Below are 17,348 nucleotides of genomic sequence, written 5' to 3'. Positions count from 1 at the left end.
TACTAGCAAGATTTGTCAGTAGATGTGGGCTTTCCGAGGCATGGAAAGCCTTCAGTATCCTGAAAGAAAAAGTTGCTGCAACTCAGTGATTAATCAGCCTAAAAAAACATCCACCCCACCTTCAGTTTAGTCAATTTACCATAACAAATTGTGCAAGGTTACTGCTGCAAGGATTGTTTTTACAAAATGCTAAGTAAATGTACATCCCTTAGTTTCAGAGCTTTGGGAATAATAGAGGTATTTAGAGAATTGAATTATAAAATTACATTTAATGTGCATTTATTTGTTACGTTAAAAATATTATTGTAGTATCATTGTAATATTTCCCACTTGGGAATGGACTTGTAAAGTTGCCGTTTTCTTTCTTTGTGCGTTTTGTAGTACTGAATCAGAAATCAGTGGGAAGCAGTGACATGATGTGTAAAATTAAAATATACCAAATCCCTGCAACACTTGCTTTTTAGCTGGTGTGCACTTATTTTCTTGTGGATATGTATCCTGGCCTAAGAAAATAACTGCATGAACAATGACCACAAAGGTTTTATTCTAGTGGTGTTCTTTTTACATCTACTGTGTGGTTAATATCTGTGCTAGTTGGCAGCTACCTTTTTACTTTTTCAATAACTTTAAAATGGTTGTCCATGTGCATTTACATACTAAGTAGTAGCCTGAAATTGCCGGGTTTTTTTTAAAAAGTCAGGAAAATATTACTTTAAAGTATTAGTATTTAAATGTAGAAAAATACAGTAGTCTTTTCTTTTAAATTTTTATTCATTAAATCTCCTTCTTGTGCTCTCATGATTAAAGAGCTGTGCCTCTTCTTAAGCAGTTCAAGTTGCTTTCAATCTTCCCTTAGGCTTAGGTTTCTGTATGAATGAGTTTTGTCAGTGCCAGCATTGTTGTCTTCTACCAAGAAGATTACTCCTCAAAAGCAAGTGGCTTTTTAAGATCACATTAGAAGTTGGGATTTTGTTTCGCTCAAGGCAAGCTGAAAAAGTGACTCTTGTCTGTGGTGATGGCAACATGGTAATGCCATTTGACCATATGGTTGTTTCCTATATAGAACCAAGTTTCCATGCTGAAGTAATTTGCAATCAAAGATATAAAGAAACTGGTTGTGTTTATGCCTATGGTTTCAATAACTGCTTTTATCTCTTTTTGTGCTCTCAAATTCTCACTAAAGGATATAGTATATTGGTTGCACCTAAAAGGTACGGGTTTCCCACATGTACCATCCAAATTCTTAATTGGATGAAAGTTACTGCTTACAAAAGAGTATCAGTTTTAGCTAAGTTGCTGATTTTAGAGCCACAAAGTCCTAATCAAGGGCACAAAGTTCAAGGTTAATATCCCTTAATGCCCCATACTGTCCCATCACAATAGTGTTTTATAAAACGTCCTGGGAGGCAAGCTGAACATCAGGCAATATGCAGTGACAACTTCCATCCTGGCAGCTTGGCTCACCTCAAAATGTCTGAAGACTGTACAGAGTAGTTTCCTGAAAGGATCAAATTTATAGTAATTCAAAATGGCATTTAACCCTAAGATTCTGAATCTAACTTCGTCTTTGGTAGTTTACGTTTATTTTATAAAAAACAAAGCACGACAGCAACAAAATCTGAAGTGGAAGAACTTGATAAATAATTATTCTCAATGACACATGCACCTCAGCTAGAAGGATTAATGGGAAGGCAGAGTTTTACCCCAAAGACTTAAAGGGAGGGGGCAATGAGGAAGCACTCAATAGTTTTTGTTTTGTTTAATTGCAGGAGAAACCCTTGCATTATTATTTTGATTGTTTAGCACATGTTTTGCATTTATTTTTCATCTTACGTGTTTTTTTAGACTCATTACAGTCATCTGTAATGAATAGTGAAGAACTTCACTGAATTTTGCAGCTACAGTTTTTACTTGGACTTCAGTGTTTCTGTAGTGTCTTTAAAATGGTGTATGAAGCCAAATAATGAGTGAAATGCAACTTTCTCAAAACACAGAAAGTATCTGTTTCACTGTGCTGGTGGAACTCAGTGCACAGTGACATGTAATTTCCCTCATCAGCGTGAGTCATAAACATTTTCATGAAATGTGTTGTGTGGCTTTGGTAGTGTGTTTTTTGTGTTGATGTGGGTTTTCTTTGTTATTTTTATTGTTGTTGTCTTAAATCTTTCTTTAAGCAGAGGTATCAATTGACCTCCACAAGGCCCAGTAGCCCAAAGCATGTATCAACATGGTGATATGTGAGATAGGAGCTTGTTAAAATTCTTCCTTTCTGGAATCCCTGATGCATGATGCTATGAAAAGCATGCATTAGTAGTACTCAATTTTTAACTTATTTAGCTGTTTTTCTCAGGAAAAAAAAAGCATCTGTATCTAGTTTTTAATTTCAGTATTTTAGAAATCTGTTCCCTTTTTTTCAACATATTTCTAAACATTAAGGCCAACTTAGCACTTAGACACTTAGGCTGAATTTACATTGGAAAGTTCTGGGATGCCTAGGGACAAGAAGAAATGGTATCATTTGTGGTTGAAATGTTCCCCAGCATAAGTTTGGCCTCTTCCAGCTACTTACTATCCTGTCAAAGAATTCCCAGATGTGGCTTAGGAGCTGGGACAGCAGAGGCATTTTCCAGTATGCGCTTCATACACCCCCACCCTGCTTTGGAGACTCTGGCAGATTCCTATGAGAACTGTTGTGCACTGCTTGGCTTCAGTGCACTCAGTGATTAGTATAGACACAGTGTTGTATTTTCTTGCATGTTGTGGTAAAGGTCTTGTCTTTGGCAGGATAGTGCCAATACAACTGGTTTTATAGGTGGGACTCCTTCGGTGCAGATTTAGTAAAAGAAATGGAATTTCTTCGGACGAGTGTGCAAGATCAACAGAAGCTGATGGCACTTAAATCAGTTGGCTGAGTGTAGTGTGCAAATTGGCATACAGTCCATGCAGTTGCTAGGTTTCTTTTTTAGTCTCTTCTGCACTTCTTCCAAATGCATAATGGGGTAATTCCAGCTTCATATTTTGTATTTTTGTGGTAATAAGAATGCGAAAGTGTGGTGGTTGGGGCTTTTTCTTTCCCTATTGAAATGAATAAGAGATTTACATGTTCAGAATAAATGCTGGAATTTGGAAGATGGCATTGATGAAACTATTTCCCCCTCCCCGCTGCCCCCCCCCCCCCCCATCTAAATCATCAATATCTCTGCAATCGCAAATCCCGCAGAGTTGCCTGTGAAGCCCAGAATAAACTCCAATGAAATTAACGCATGAAAATATTTTGGAAGTATTTTTCCAATAGTAAGGCTGTCATTCTAGATAGAATTGCTAAATAACCTGATTTCGCTTTTCAAATAACTTTCTATTTAGGCTGTTCCTTGTTAGAGCAGGGCTTTCTTCAAGTCTTGCTTAACCTTTTTGCCTCTGTAGCTCCTTGGATTAAAAAAAGAATTCAATTTTTCCTAATAAATTTCCTTCTTTTTTTTTTCCCAAAGAAGAATTTTTGCATAAATTAACTGCATAAGTCTGACTCAATTTTAGTTCTATTTTTCAAGTAATGGAGAAAATAGTCATTGTTTCTCTTTAAATCCTTGTTTTCTTGGACCACTCTAAGTGTAAAATCTGGAAGACCTCGTTTACTTTGAAGACAGAAAACTAGATGAGGATAATTTTAAAGATTATGTATTTTTCTTCAGGAGGACCCGAATGATATTGACCCCAAAAGGAAAGAAGTGCGTGGCAATGATGGGGAGGACAAGGCACAAAGTGTGGAGACACTACCTCCAGGTATTGCAGTAAAATTTGTTATGAAAATCCATAGCCATAAAACATTTATCATTGAAAGCCATAAAACACTGCAGTTGTTCTGATTCTAATAGTTTTTTGTAGTTTGAAAGTGCTAGATTATTTTAGCAACATGTACTTCTCTGTTCTTATAGCTTCAGCATCTTTAAATCTTACCTGCTTCACTGCTCCTTTGAGTTTAAAACAATAGGGAGTGTGGTTCTTTGCTGGTATGTTTGTGTTGTCCTTCAATGGATTTGAGATACTGTAAAAGCCTCTGGTACAAAAGTAGTCCATTTGTCTTGGTGGATGCTGGCAGGCAACAAACAAGTCACCTTGGGACTGTTATTTTGACTGAAGATTCAGCCAAGGTTCATACTTTTAAAATTTTTTTTCCTAGCTTTTGATTTGGCAGATTTTCCTAGCTATGCTGCTGGTGTACTTTATTTTTTCCTCATGCTTGCTCAGTATTTGTCACATGCTGGAGAATAACAGAGCAACGTGATTTTTATTTTGTTTGAGCGAAATCCTCATGCCTTGAGGATGAGTTAGGAAAATTAAGTGTTAAGGAATCTTCATTTCATGTGAATGCTTCCATAAACTTCTTTTGCTGCTTAACTGTTTCACATCAATGAGATTTCATATATCACTACAATTGACATTCTAAAGCATACGGAAAAATGAAAATGGAATTTGAAAATTTTACACAATTGAAAAAATTTAACTTGTGACAGGGACGACTACTGATCAGATAACATCACAGGTTTTGCTTCTCTTCTATTAATCCTCATGTTTTGCTTACAAATGTCTTGAAATACTATGAATTCTTGCAGAAAGAGCTAACCAAGGCAAGCTTTCTTTTAAGCAGCTGGGAACTTCTATCCCCAGGAACATGTGAGGTATGTTTTTTCTTTTACAGTCATAGGCACTCCGGGTACAGTATAAGCTCTTTGCTACTGATGCCTTTTTTCTGTATCCTTTGGCCTACCTTATTTTAGCTGCTGTTTGGAGAAGGGAAATAAGACTGGTTATCTATGTATACCGTTTTGGAAAAGCCTTTACTTTGTGTACGTATTGAGAAATACATCCCCAAAAGTTGAAGAGCCTGGCTTATTTAACTTGTTTTCTTGTAGACTTTTTCAGGTATTTGTTCTGCTTAACAGATCTATCTACAAATTTTGTTTCTGGTGTTAGATCAGCCAATTTCACACCTTCCAGCTGTTCTTATTTCCCTTTTTCTGAATGTTTATGTATTCTGGACCAAGCTTTATACTTTCCCAGTGGCCTGAAGTAGCCTGTTTGAGTATTAACGGGAGTGGGAAGTGTCAGAGGTTGAAAGGGAGAACTATCAGAGGCAGGAAAGGTTGCAACTAGAACTAAGATTAAGTGTAAAGTAGAGCAGGTCATGGCTTTTTTAATTTCAGATGTTGATTAGTAGTCTCTCATGGCCCAATGTAACAGACAGGAGAATTGCTGTTTACTGCAAAGTAATATCAGAGTCTGGAATCAAACATCGAAAGTGTCGCAGACAGAACTATACACCCTTAAATCACTATTTTGTTTATTTCCAGTTAATATAGCCAAACTTCTGAATCCTTATGGCAGTGAAGCTTGATATTCATATTTCTGCCGATTCTTTGCATTGTTTTAAAAATTTGATAGTAATTTGCAGGATAGTCTAGGGAAATTTAACATACAAAAGTGAGTTTTGATATTACACAGTTAACAGTACTGTTGAAGTTTAATTACTGAATTAAATATTTCATCAGTTCTGTTTGGATTACTGAATGTTGTTCCTTAAATCATGGATATTGAACTGGATATTTTCCTGTTTTTCTGCTGTAGGAAAAGTTCGGTGGCAAGACTTTGATCAAGACGCTTATGTTGGTGCTACCGTGGTGCGATCCGGCCAGGATCCATATGCACGGAATAAATTCAATCAGGTGGAAAGTGACAAACTGCGAATGGACCGAAGCATTCCTGACACTAGGCATGATCAGTAAGTGTCAAACTGAGCCATGTCAGGTTGGATCAGCCTTGCTGTATTTATTGCTTTTGAGCTGCTTTATCTGAAGCAGGAGTTCTCCAGCTTTAGAAAGGACGGAAACAGTAAACTCCCTGATCCTTGGACAGTGGGTTAAAGAACAAAAAATCTTACTCAAGTTCTTCAGTTTCCATGACTTCCATCAGTGTGTATGATATATCCAAACTGGTGCTGCATTTCTGTCTCTCTTTGTTCCTGTTTATCTGGTGGCATTTCTTGGTTTCTACATTTGTAAGTCTCTTTCACAGTGAGGGTGATCAAACAGTGGAGCAGGTTGTCTAGAGAGGGTGTGAAGTCTCCAGGCTTAAGGATATTCAAAGCCCAATGCAGAGCCTGCTGTAGCAGGTACTGCTTTGAGGGAGTTTGGGCTCAGAGATCTCCAGGGCCACTTTGGATCTCAGTCACTCTGTGATTCTGTTTGTATGTGATGATTGCCAACTCTAAACCTAAAGGAATCAATTTATTCACACCCTTGTAAACGTAGGACAGAATGGGACTTCAGGCTGCTTGTGCAGTTTCAGGAGAGAGTGCCCTTCACAGAAAGGAAAGATATTTGTTACTGGTTAGAGAATTTAATTTCTTCATTTTAAAATCCTTCATGAATGAATCCTTCATTTTATAAAGGATTTAATAACTTGCATGAGCCTTGCTTAGAAAAAAGTTGCTCATTAGGACATTGTAACTTAAAAATACAAAACCAGGTTTCGTTTGGTTTTAAAAACTAGGCAAGCCAATCTTGAAACATAAAATTAGCCAACCATATGTAGTTAATTTGCCTAACTAATTCTGCAGTTAGGATGAATGTACGTTCACAGATGCATAAGTAGAAGAAGCTGAAAAAGACACCAGAAGAGGAGAGAGAAAAGGAAAGTTCTTCTTTTTCTCCTATAAAGCTCTTTAATCAGGAATAGCCTAGTGAAGAAAATTTGAGTTTCTCTCAGTCATTTTTGAAATCCCTTGTATAATAGCGTGGGTTTAGGTTTCTTTACGCAAAGTATTTGTAGATGGAGTAAAGCAAGTAATTTGTTGTTAATTGAATGTCAAAGTAGGAAGAACCTGATTTTTCTTTTGTTGCCAAGAAAGCAGTGAAAAGCACAATGCCCGTGGTGTTGTACTGAGGAGTTTAAAATCACTTTTGAGTTTTCTTCATAGCATATACTTTTTTTCCCCCACAAGAAATATATTCTATCTTTTTAGATGAGGTATTGTTTTCCATGAGATCAAACTCAACTACCAACTTTTAAAAGTTTCTGTGATTCAGATATGCTAAATTTGGAATTTTTTAGATACCAAATAACCTTGGGGAGGGAGGGGGCATGTATCTAACAGACAAAGGCTGTCCTTTGAGAATAACTTAAATAAGAGAGATGTCGGGAGATAAATTATATTGCAATGGCCATGTTTCTTTTAACTGTTAGTCTTGTGATTATGTGCTGCCTTGTTTAAGTGTTTCTACTAAACAGAGCTAGAAATGAACCCAGAGAGAGATGTTACTGGGGAAAGGCTGTGTCTGAGCTGGGAATATTACTTAGACTTTTCCATGGAGCAGATTTAAGTGCCCATCAGTCTGTGTATATCATCTTTTAGAGAAAAAAGAACCAAACAGAAAAACAAACTGAAGCAATCATTCTTACAAGCTGTCCTTAATGAGTTCCCTGCCATGTTGCATTTAATTTTCCTTCTATTTTGGGAAGAACTTTCACTGCAATATCTGAAAAAGCTGCATGAAATAGTTGTTTGAGAACTGTGCATGGAAAGAGCAAAAGCAATAGCCATAGGAAGAATATCTGAGCCTGTGACACTTTGAAGCATGTTAGTTTCTAATAAAATTGAAGGCAACTGAGTTGAGATTAAGATCTCTTGTGGAGCTGTTGCAGTCTTCTTTAAGGAAAGAAGCCTGGGTGAGGAAGTACTTTGTTTCTTCTTAAGTAATAACTTGTTATTAATTGTATTGATGTGTCCAAGAGGGTCTTTGACTTTAAAAAAAATCCATAGCAGTATTTTTTAATTGCTGAAATTCTCTAGACTGTTCAGAAGCAATTTATCAGGATTCTGCATTAGATATGTAGATGTGAGTGTAACTATGCATCTCTTATTACTGCATTGCTAAGTCTTTTTTACATCATGCAAACTTTTACTAGCAGGAAGACAAAATATTTCCTCATGCTTTTTGTGAAAGCCTGCCAGTACCGGAAGACACTTTTGGTTTGCTCATTTTAGCTGCTTGCCTTTGTTTTAAGCAAAAGGAAGAAGGGAGAAACAGGCAGATGCAACATGAGAAAGGAAGTGAAGAGAACTCTGATCAGGAACATGGATTCTGACTCCAGCTGATGCTCACAACTACTACTTTCAACAACTCTAAGAGACCTCTGGGTTTCTGTTTGTTTCGTGGTAGGTTTTGGAGATCCAGAAAGTGACAAGCGGGTGTCGCAGTTTTAATGGGAAGCTGGTAGAGCTGTCCTCCTGTCAGTGTAAAATAGTTTCCCAAGTGAGATGAAGCATGAAATACTCCATTTTTTTTTATGGGCCAGTGTTCCCCATGTATGCTTTGGACTAGTGATTTCTGATCACATCTTCTAACTGATGTGTTGTGATGATTTTTGGGAATTACTGTCAAGTACTATAGCTACACTAAGCTGTGTTTTCTTTGTCATTTGGCACCTATTAGAACTTTCCTGTGTCTCTAGTACCAGTGGAAGTGAATGTTCTCCTTGCACTGGCTAAATTGTATATTTCTGTCAAAAAATGATTTCAAAGGAATCACAGAAGTTTTGGGGAAAATTGTCCATTAAATGAATGAGTCCAGATCTCTGGGGGAAAGAAGGTACTTTTCATGTTTTAACTGGTTTACTGACCTGTGCTAAACACTGAAGGTCCTGATTGAAGTTTTCAATTCAAGTTTTATCTTAATTAAATGTATTTTCTCTTTCTGCCTGTAAAATTGAAGTGCTGCAGCTTGAGGAGGCAAAGGTTAATCTTCATGCCAAAAATAATGACATTGTTTTTTTGGTTTAAATTTTAATTGTGGCCCTGTTGACACAGCAGAATAGGAGAAAGGCTGATACTGAGTCAGTTAAAGCAGGGATTTATGAAGAGCTGAAAACAGTGATACTTAGTTAAACATTGCTCCAGTTTTATTTGGAAGTCTAGAAGTCTTATTTCTCCCCCAGAAATACACAGTAGTGCTCTTCTCTTGAGTTTTCTTAAAATTGAGAAGCTTCATTGCCTTGAGTAATTCCCCCTAATATGTGATCTGGCTCAAGTGCTCTCTTCTGTGAAGAGATCAATATAAGTTTAATGTGACTTTTTAATTATTCTAATGCAAGTGCTTCATGTGATAACTGCGTGCATGGTAGCCTTGTCCGCTGTGGGTAATTTGAAAGTTAGCAGGATAAAGAACATCTTCTTTGGCACTGCAGAATTTGGAGTAGAATAATTGCACATCTTTTAGCTGTCCAGATTTGCCAGATGCTCACACTAGAGGAGCTGCTCTTTATTTTTCAGGAACACATAGGCATTTGAGATTTATTTGTTTCACGCTGGGCACTAGTGACAAAGCCATCTTGTGTGCCCACCACAAAGCCAGAGACAGCCCTGCTAATCTGACACAGCAGTTGTGGGCTTGGCATTGACTCTGTTTTTGTTCAGAGCCAAGCGAGTTCACTGCAGCATAATAATGTTTTGTTTCATGCAGGCACTAATATGTGTGAGACTATGGTTGTGTTGTATCAAAAATACCATAGGTTTTTGGGTTTTTGTAGGGTGGGCCAGGGCAAGGAACACATTGCTGATTGCTTTCTGATTCCAAGAAGTTGGAGGTTGCATTGTTTATGGTGCATGTTGCAGATGTTTAATCAGGTGTGGAGTGAGCTTTTATACAGGCAGAAGCCTAGTTTTACGAGTGTGGGCGGCAAACTTCTGTTAACTGGTCTGATTAATACTGCACACAGTACAGAAATTGAATTGCTGAAATAAGTACTGAAATCAATTGCTGAATTTGCTACAGGTATATGCTAGTTGGATTTATTCCTTCTGAAGATAACTAGGCCTGTTAAAACTCTACCCTTAATTAAAGGATATGGAAGAAATACATCACTGGTGTGTGTCACTGCACAAATGGAAATCAGAATCATGACTTGTCACCTTGTAACGCTTTTGGCATAAACTCAATATACGTTGTTTTATAGTACTGTTAGTTTCTAACACAATGAGCTCAGTATTTTTTTTTTTTTAGGTTTATTTTATTGGATTGAATAGCTTAACTGTATGTAGTCCTGAAGGAAGCATTTTAGGATTTGCTTATTTTTGCTTATTATATTAATTTCAGGCTTCTAGAGGTGATGAAAATTGAGTTGACAATAGATGGAATATTTCATTATCCTTATGGTTTGGAAGGATATGCTTCTGTGTTTAGTTGGCTCAGCATTGTCACAGTTAGCTCTGTTTTTCAAATTCTGAATGTTTTGATCCTTACAAGTTCTCATTAGAACAGAAAACTAGTTTTATCTATAAGCTAGGCCAGGATGTTACGGGAGCTTTAAAAATAAAGGCAGAAGTGGGCACATGACATTCTAAAGAATAAAAATGTGGTAGCCTGTGAACATGTGCATTTTCGTTGAAAATGTGCATATTTCCTTAGATGTACTGAATGCTTTTAGTATAGAAGAAGGGCTCTGGTTTCATACTCAGCTGCACAAAAGACATTTGACATAGTGCAATGATGATGGTCTGGTGACTTTTCTGAACCTGCCCATATCTGCCACTGACTTTTTGGTTTTTTGTGTACTGAAACAGCTACCAAAAATGTCAAAAGACAGGTTGATTATAATCTCACTTGAAAACAAGCCATTTCGTTCTTCTTAGGCAGCGTGTCTATGAGTTTAATAGATAAATACTTTGCAATGAGGGCTCTCTGCCAAGCCTGGGATGTAAAAATTAGATTGAAATGACGAGGTATTATTTCTTTCAGGTGTCAACGGAAACAATGGCGGATAGACTTGCCAGCCACTAGTGTGGTGATCACCTTTCACAACGAGGCAAGATCTGCTTTGCTTCGAACTGTTGTCAGGTATGCATAAGAAAGCCTAATTATTCTTTAAGGCCATCCATTTCTGTCAGTTTCTGATAAGAAAGGGAAGTAACAACCCCATTATGTTGTTCTGAACTGCTTGCAGAGGAAAAGATAAGTCTTGATTTTATTGAGATCTTGAGTTCTTACATCCTGGAATAGTGATGTTAAACAAAATTGCTCTCCTTAACTAAAAGGCATGAAAGTTTGGGACCGATTACTAGATGGTGTTTGGAGGCTGGCTGTTTCAAGAAAAAGTCAGAGTAGATGGATTCCCAGGTGACAGTTGACTCAGATATCCACAAAAGTTCCATGTTGGACGTTGTCGAAAGTACTGATTGCTGGAGGCTGTAATGGTGGGAGTGGTAGGAGGCAGGCAGGAGAGAGCACACAAAAATTAAACATGTGCCTCTTTTCTTGCTTTCTGCAAGAACAGGCCAACAGCTGTTGTTGAAAGTAACATCCTGGGCTAGGTTCTACAGCAGCTTAACAAAGTAACTGCTTTTATGACATTATTATGGAAAATTAACACTGCTGCAATGCTTTTTTGTTCTGGTCTGTTTCAGTGTCCTTAAAAAAAGTCCATCACATCTTATTAAGGAAATCATACTGGTGGATGACTACAGTAATGATCGTAAGTACTTTTATAGGGTCCTACCTTTTCTGAGCTTATTCTGGTAAGATTTCCTGTAGATGCTGACAGGTGACTTGGCTGAGAATAGGACACATAAGTAGGAGTTTGCAGAGACTTGGCCAAAACCAGGTCTTAACTCTTCCTTATCTGTCATTGTGGAAATGTGAAGTTTCTATAAGTATTTCCAGTATATCTTATTATTTCCTGTTAGCTGAAGGACAAGAGTGTATCTTTAAAAAGAGCCTTTTCATAGTATGTTATCTTAAGCAAAAATAAAACCCATGGGGCTTGCAACGAGTATTTTTGTAGTGCTGTTTTAAATGAGTCAGTCTCTTAGAAAAAAAATCTTACTGAATCTAAAAAAAGTCAATGTCTTGTAGGTACTAGGGTATCATGACAGAAGTTTAAACTATTGAAATGGACCTCGGCGTAATATTTCTTAGAAGGTGATGTTTATATTTGCATTAATACTTTTACTAGTACTAGCTTAGATCAGGTTTGTCTTAATGTTTGTTAGGAAGTGAGCTTTCTTATAGGCAATAAACAATAAAAAGTTTATTTAATCCTATGGAAGTTTTTTCTCTCTATGCAGTGTAGAAACTGTCTGAAGCAGGCAAAGAGAAAATAGTTAAATAAAATTATTTCAAGACTGTAATATTAAGCTAGCTTTAAATAACATAATGAAGGTAGTAATTTCTTGCCTGGTAATTTTTCTTTATTTCTTGTGCAATGAGGAACTAATTATGACCACAAACATTTTCAAAACTTACAAAGGTTTTGTTTTTCTTTTCAGATGGCCCCTCTTCTAGTGTACAGTGTTGTATGTCAAACTGGTTCTCATAACTTGATTTTTTTTTTTCCTTTTATTAATTTTTAAATTTGTCACTGTTTCATTTTTTCAAGCTGATGATGGTGCTCTCTTGGGAAAAATTGAAAAGGTACGGGTTCTTCGAAATGATCGCCGAGAAGGTAGGCTTAATTTTAAGGAAGTAAGATACAAATTCCACTGTGCTGCCTTATCTGTTAGTTTTCATCAAGTCTTTTAAAGGAACATTCTGCTTTACATTCCTTATTGGAACAGAGATCTTCACTTTATAAATCTACTAGTAGAAGGAATAAAAAAATCTTTTTGTGCAGGTAAAAACAGTGATTGTGATTGTTTCCATATTGTTCTGTGCACAATTGCCTATTGTTGGCCTTTACAGTGAGAGCTTCCTTCAGAAATTGCATTTAATCTTCAACCTTTCTCTTACTGCACTGAATCAATCCTTAGTTAAGCTGCTTCCATTGTACACGAGGTCTCACTGTAAAATGTATCTGTGTTTGAAATGATGCAACTTAAAAATCGCCCTCTTTTTTTACTGGTTCCTTTATTAGATATCATTTTATGGATTTAGTTGATAGATAGCTGGACAAACAATTTGCTTTTACTTAAGAGGGTTTGAGCAGTCAGGAGGGCTGGGACCAAGTGTGCTGGTTTTGCTATAGCCATGTGCCCTGTAACAAATTTGTCTTACGTTTGTGTTTTCTTCTGTGTTGCTTTGTAAATTGTGGTCTCACATCACTGAGCCCTTCAGTCAGCGGGTCACTGACAGTGGAGTTTGAAGTATTAAATACAGGCAACTGTTTTTCTACAGCTGTTTGAAACAGTAGCTGAGATTTGGCAGTTGAAATAGCTGACTGAATTAGCAGATATGTGCTTGCTAACTTTTATAAGCTGTATCTTCTAGACTGCCAGCCTGGCCTATGGAAGAGCTAGAATCATTAGATTGTCAGGAACTAGAAATGACATGCACAAAACCTGTGTTGTCCCATAATTAAAGATACTGCAATAACTGATGGTTTCTTAAGTGTTTAAATATTCTGTTTGGAATATACTTGTGAACAAAGGCTTATTAGGAAAGCAGGTCTTTTATGACTTGCCATGGTTGCCAGGTTCTGAGTAAGTTAATGTCATTTTTCAGTGTATCATTTGAAGATGAAGATTACAGTAAGGGAAAAAACAGAATAAAGTAACACATTTTTGATGTTTGTTTCTTTTAGTAATTTTAAATATTAATTTGCAATGCATTTACACATATCCATTATGCACATATATGCACATGCTTAGGAATGTGCATCAGTATATCTGAAAATTAAATATAATTTGACAAGTCTATTATGTCAGGAAAAAACAACTGTTTGTAGATAGAAGACAGTATTAGTTTACTTAGTATCTTTGTGAGATTAAGATTAAATATTATATGTACAAATTAAAATTTAAGAATTGGTGAAATTAACTAATATGTAGAATGGTAAGAGTAGTTCAGTAGTATGAACAACAGAGGAAAACAGTGTGTTTTAAAACAAAAGTTGAAGCAAACAGATGGGTGTCAGTGGAGGGGATGACATTTACTGACTTTCTTTCAGAAATAAATGTTAGTAGCTTTTAGTCTCATCTGTAGTACCAGAGTTTGTTGTGGGAACAGGTGTGTTTGAGGGTGTGGTACCCTACAGAAAAAATGTTCAGTGGAACCTTTTCAATTCTATTCATAGTAAGCCTGAATGTGATAGTGGAGGACTCAGTGACTAAAGTGCTCACCTCCTTTTTTTTGCCACTGAAATTAGAAACACTATTGTGTGTTTTCTACAGAATTAAGAGTAAGACAGTAGGTTCTACAGCAATGTTATTTAGAAATAATATGCTCTGGGGGGAGGAATTGAAAATTTAAAAAAAAAAAAAAGTATAGCCATAGTGCTTGAGGAATGATTTGATGTGGAAAAACTAAACAGGGCAGGTCCAATGGCTGAAATTAAGGCAACAGCATGAAGTCAGTGAGGTACAGTTAGATGTCAGTGTGCCACAGATAAAATGTAAAATGTTGGAGAGCCATAGCACAGTGAGTATCTGGAGCTGTACTCACACTTGAAATAAGAAATAGGAAAAGGATCTTGGTGGGGCTGTTATTGAATGTTGGTCAGAGCAAACGAGCTTTTCCTCTTAAGCATCTTGTATTCTGTTGCCATAGTCATATTTTGCATGTTTATTTTGTAAAGGGAGCAGTAAGGAACAGGCTTGACTCTTCTAAAAGTATTTCAGTTGGGTGGGAAAAATGTCCAGACATACCAGAACAGATTTAAAGGGAAACAATGAAGAAAAAAAGGAAAAAGCCCCAACTTAGACTTGGCTTTGGTCTCACATGACATAAAGAAATCAATGAAGTTTTGAATAGTAGTAGAAAGATGTAGGGAGAAAATTTGCAAAGGAATGGGAGGAAGCTTGCAATGAGTGTATATATTGCAAGTGACTTTAAGGAATGGTGAAGTCATCACAAATAGTGAAAGGGAAGGAAGGAAAGGAGCAGGGTAAAACAGTGAGGATATCTGTGTAATCAAAACCTAGAGAAAAACCTTTTGGTTTTGCCAGAGGTTTCTGCCTAAAGATATGTATTCAAAACAGACAAACCCCAAACAAACTGCAAACCAAGAGAATTGCTGTAATCACAGAGGAAAGACAAACAGGTTGGGGTAAGGCTCTCAGATGGGAATTAATGAAGCTTGGTTATTTCTGGAAGAGGTTCATAGAATAATATACAGACTGGTAAGGACTAAGTTGGGGGGTGGCAAAAAGATGGGGAGCTTAAGTTAATAATGGTGCTTTCCCCAGTTGCATAGTAGAACTCTAGGACACATTTGTTTTCAGGTCCAGTCTTAAGTAAGATTTATCAGTGTGAATACCACTTAAAGTGATGCAGGCCCATCTATACTTGTGTATCACCTGTTTCAAAAAGGGACTTTGCTTCTTCTTCTTAAATCAGATGAAACCTGTAGAGTGCAGTAGGTTGGGCACTTGCAGGTTGTTTGGTGTGAAGTAATTTCACTGAATTCTTAACTAGCATCTGATTTTGATAATGGAGTTTGTGTATTTGCCCTGATAAAGGAGCTTGTGTATTTGCCCTGTCTAAGTAGTTTAACTAATTACTAATTTGGAATACAATAGTTTCTCACCACTGTTGATTGTTTTCCCCAGGAAGTACTTAAAACTTTTTATCTTTATTTCTCAGGCCTGATGCGCTCCCGTGTCAGAGGGGCAGATGCAGCACAAGCCAAAGTGTTGACCTTCCTTGATAGTCACTGTGAGTGTAATGAACACTGGCTGGAACCGCTTTTGGAAAGAGTAGCTGAGGTTAGTAAAGAGTTGTAAAGCAATTTCCTGAAGAAGCAGCTTTTAAATTTTAAAGCCATCTGGTTTATACGAGATTAATTTTATTCATTATCCTAAGGAAGCTTTTTCCCTGATTTAAGATGATGGAGATGATTAGAGTGTTCTGTGATTAAAACATATTTTTCTTCATTTAATCTGTGAACACAGGAACATAAAATCTGAATATTTATTATTATCTTTGCAAGTAATTCAAATATATGCTTCCTTGGTTCTTCGGGGACCGCCTCAGCAAGCTGAAAATATTTAGAGCAGAGTACGATTCTCCTCTACCAATATCATCTTGGTGTGATTCAGTTTACCTGAATCTTTATGCCTCATTAGGATTCAGTGTGATAATAGGAGAGAGGATGACTTGTGAAGCCAAAATTCTCATGGAAACCAGCAGCTCTCAGCATGTATGAAAATGATGCTTAGTCTGTGTCCTGGAAAAGCAATTGAGAGGAGTGAGAGTGAAACTGTACTGTTTTCTCCAGAGGCTGGGTATACTTGTTAACTTGCTCTGGAAGAACTCAGTTGAAGTGGAAATTGAATGAAGTGTGATTCCAAAAATGTACTGAGGAACACTCAAAACAACAGGGGTTTTATTTTGCTTAATTGCATTCCCTTTCTGGAAAGCTAGTCTTCCAGGAAAGGTTTGGTTCCAAAATGGTTCTGATCAAAATGGTTTTGCTAAGCTACTCAGTTTGGTTAATGTCCAGTTCTTCACTTATCCACCTTATGCTTTCCTTTGCATTCCCCCAAAAACAGAAAGGGAGAAGAGAGAAGGAAGTAAACCTCATATATTCAGTATGCCAATGAAGAAGCTATCAATTGATGACTGATTTTCTTTATTCTGTTTCATTCAGTGATGCTTTTAGAATAATAAAATCGTATAGGTTGGAGATGACATTTAAAATCAAGTCCAACTGTTACCCAAGCACCTGCCAAACCCATTAAACTATGTCCCTGAAGTGCCATATCTATGCATCTCTTAAATACCTCCAGGGATGGTGACACCTCCACTTCCCTGAGCAGTCTGTTCCAATGCTTGACCACTCTTTCAGTGAAGAAATTTTTCCTAGTACCCAGTACAAACCTCCTGATGTAACTTGAGGCTATTTCCTCTTTCCCATGCTTGTTATTTGTAAGAAGAGTCTGATCCCCACCTCGCTAGAACTTTCTGTGAGGTATCTGTACAGTGTCATAAGCTCTCCCTTGAGCCTCCTTTCTCCAGGCTGAACACCCTCAGCTCCTTCCCAAAAGGCTGATGTTCCAGACTGTTCATAGCTCCCCATTACTCTTCTCCGGACACACTCCAGCCCCTCAATGTCTTTCTTGGGATCAGGAGCCCAGGACTGGACACAGGATTCAGGTTGTGGTCCCAGTGGTGCTGAATACAAAGGGATGATTACTGCGCTGGTCCTGCTGGCCACACTGTTGCTGATCCAGGCCAGGATGCCATTGACCTTCTTGGCCACCTGGGCACATGCTGCATCATGTTCAGCTCCTGTCAATCAGCATTCCCAAACCTGTAGCATCGCATGAAATTCTGACCTGAGTGCAGAACCTGGCACTTTGCCTTGTAGAACCTCATGCAATTGGCCATAGCCTGTTATATTTCCTGGGTATTCCAGAAATACTA

The 17,348-nt window shown here is 37.3% G+C and overlaps 1 protein-coding gene across 1 annotated transcript in view; it reads left to right on the top strand.

Annotated features, from left to right (window-relative positions):
* GALNT2 (polypeptide N-acetylgalactosaminyltransferase 2) overlaps positions 1-17,348 on the top strand; it is an 88,000-nt gene that overhangs the window by 45,694 nt on the left and 24,958 nt on the right. Inside the window, exons 2-7 of the mRNA XM_066178755.1 lie at positions 3,690-3,780; positions 5,623-5,776; positions 10,791-10,889; positions 11,456-11,523; positions 12,427-12,492; positions 15,567-15,688. Coding sequence (XP_066034852.1) covers positions 3,690-3,780; positions 5,623-5,776; positions 10,791-10,889; positions 11,456-11,523; positions 12,427-12,492; positions 15,567-15,688 — 600 coding nt within the window. The remainder of the gene's footprint in view (positions 1-3,689; positions 3,781-5,622; positions 5,777-10,790; positions 10,890-11,455; positions 11,524-12,426; positions 12,493-15,566; positions 15,689-17,348) is intronic.

Source organism: Chamaea fasciata, unplaced genomic scaffold, assembly GCF_029207755.1.
Source record: "Chamaea fasciata isolate MVZ Bird 193981 ecotype frontalis unplaced genomic scaffold, bChaFas1.0.hap1 SCAF_3, whole genome shotgun sequence".
Taxonomy (NCBI): domain Eukaryota; kingdom Metazoa; phylum Chordata; class Aves; order Passeriformes; family Sylviidae; genus Chamaea; species Chamaea fasciata.
The sequence above is the reverse complement of the archived record's forward strand: the minus strand, read 5'-3'. Positions and strand labels throughout refer to the sequence as shown.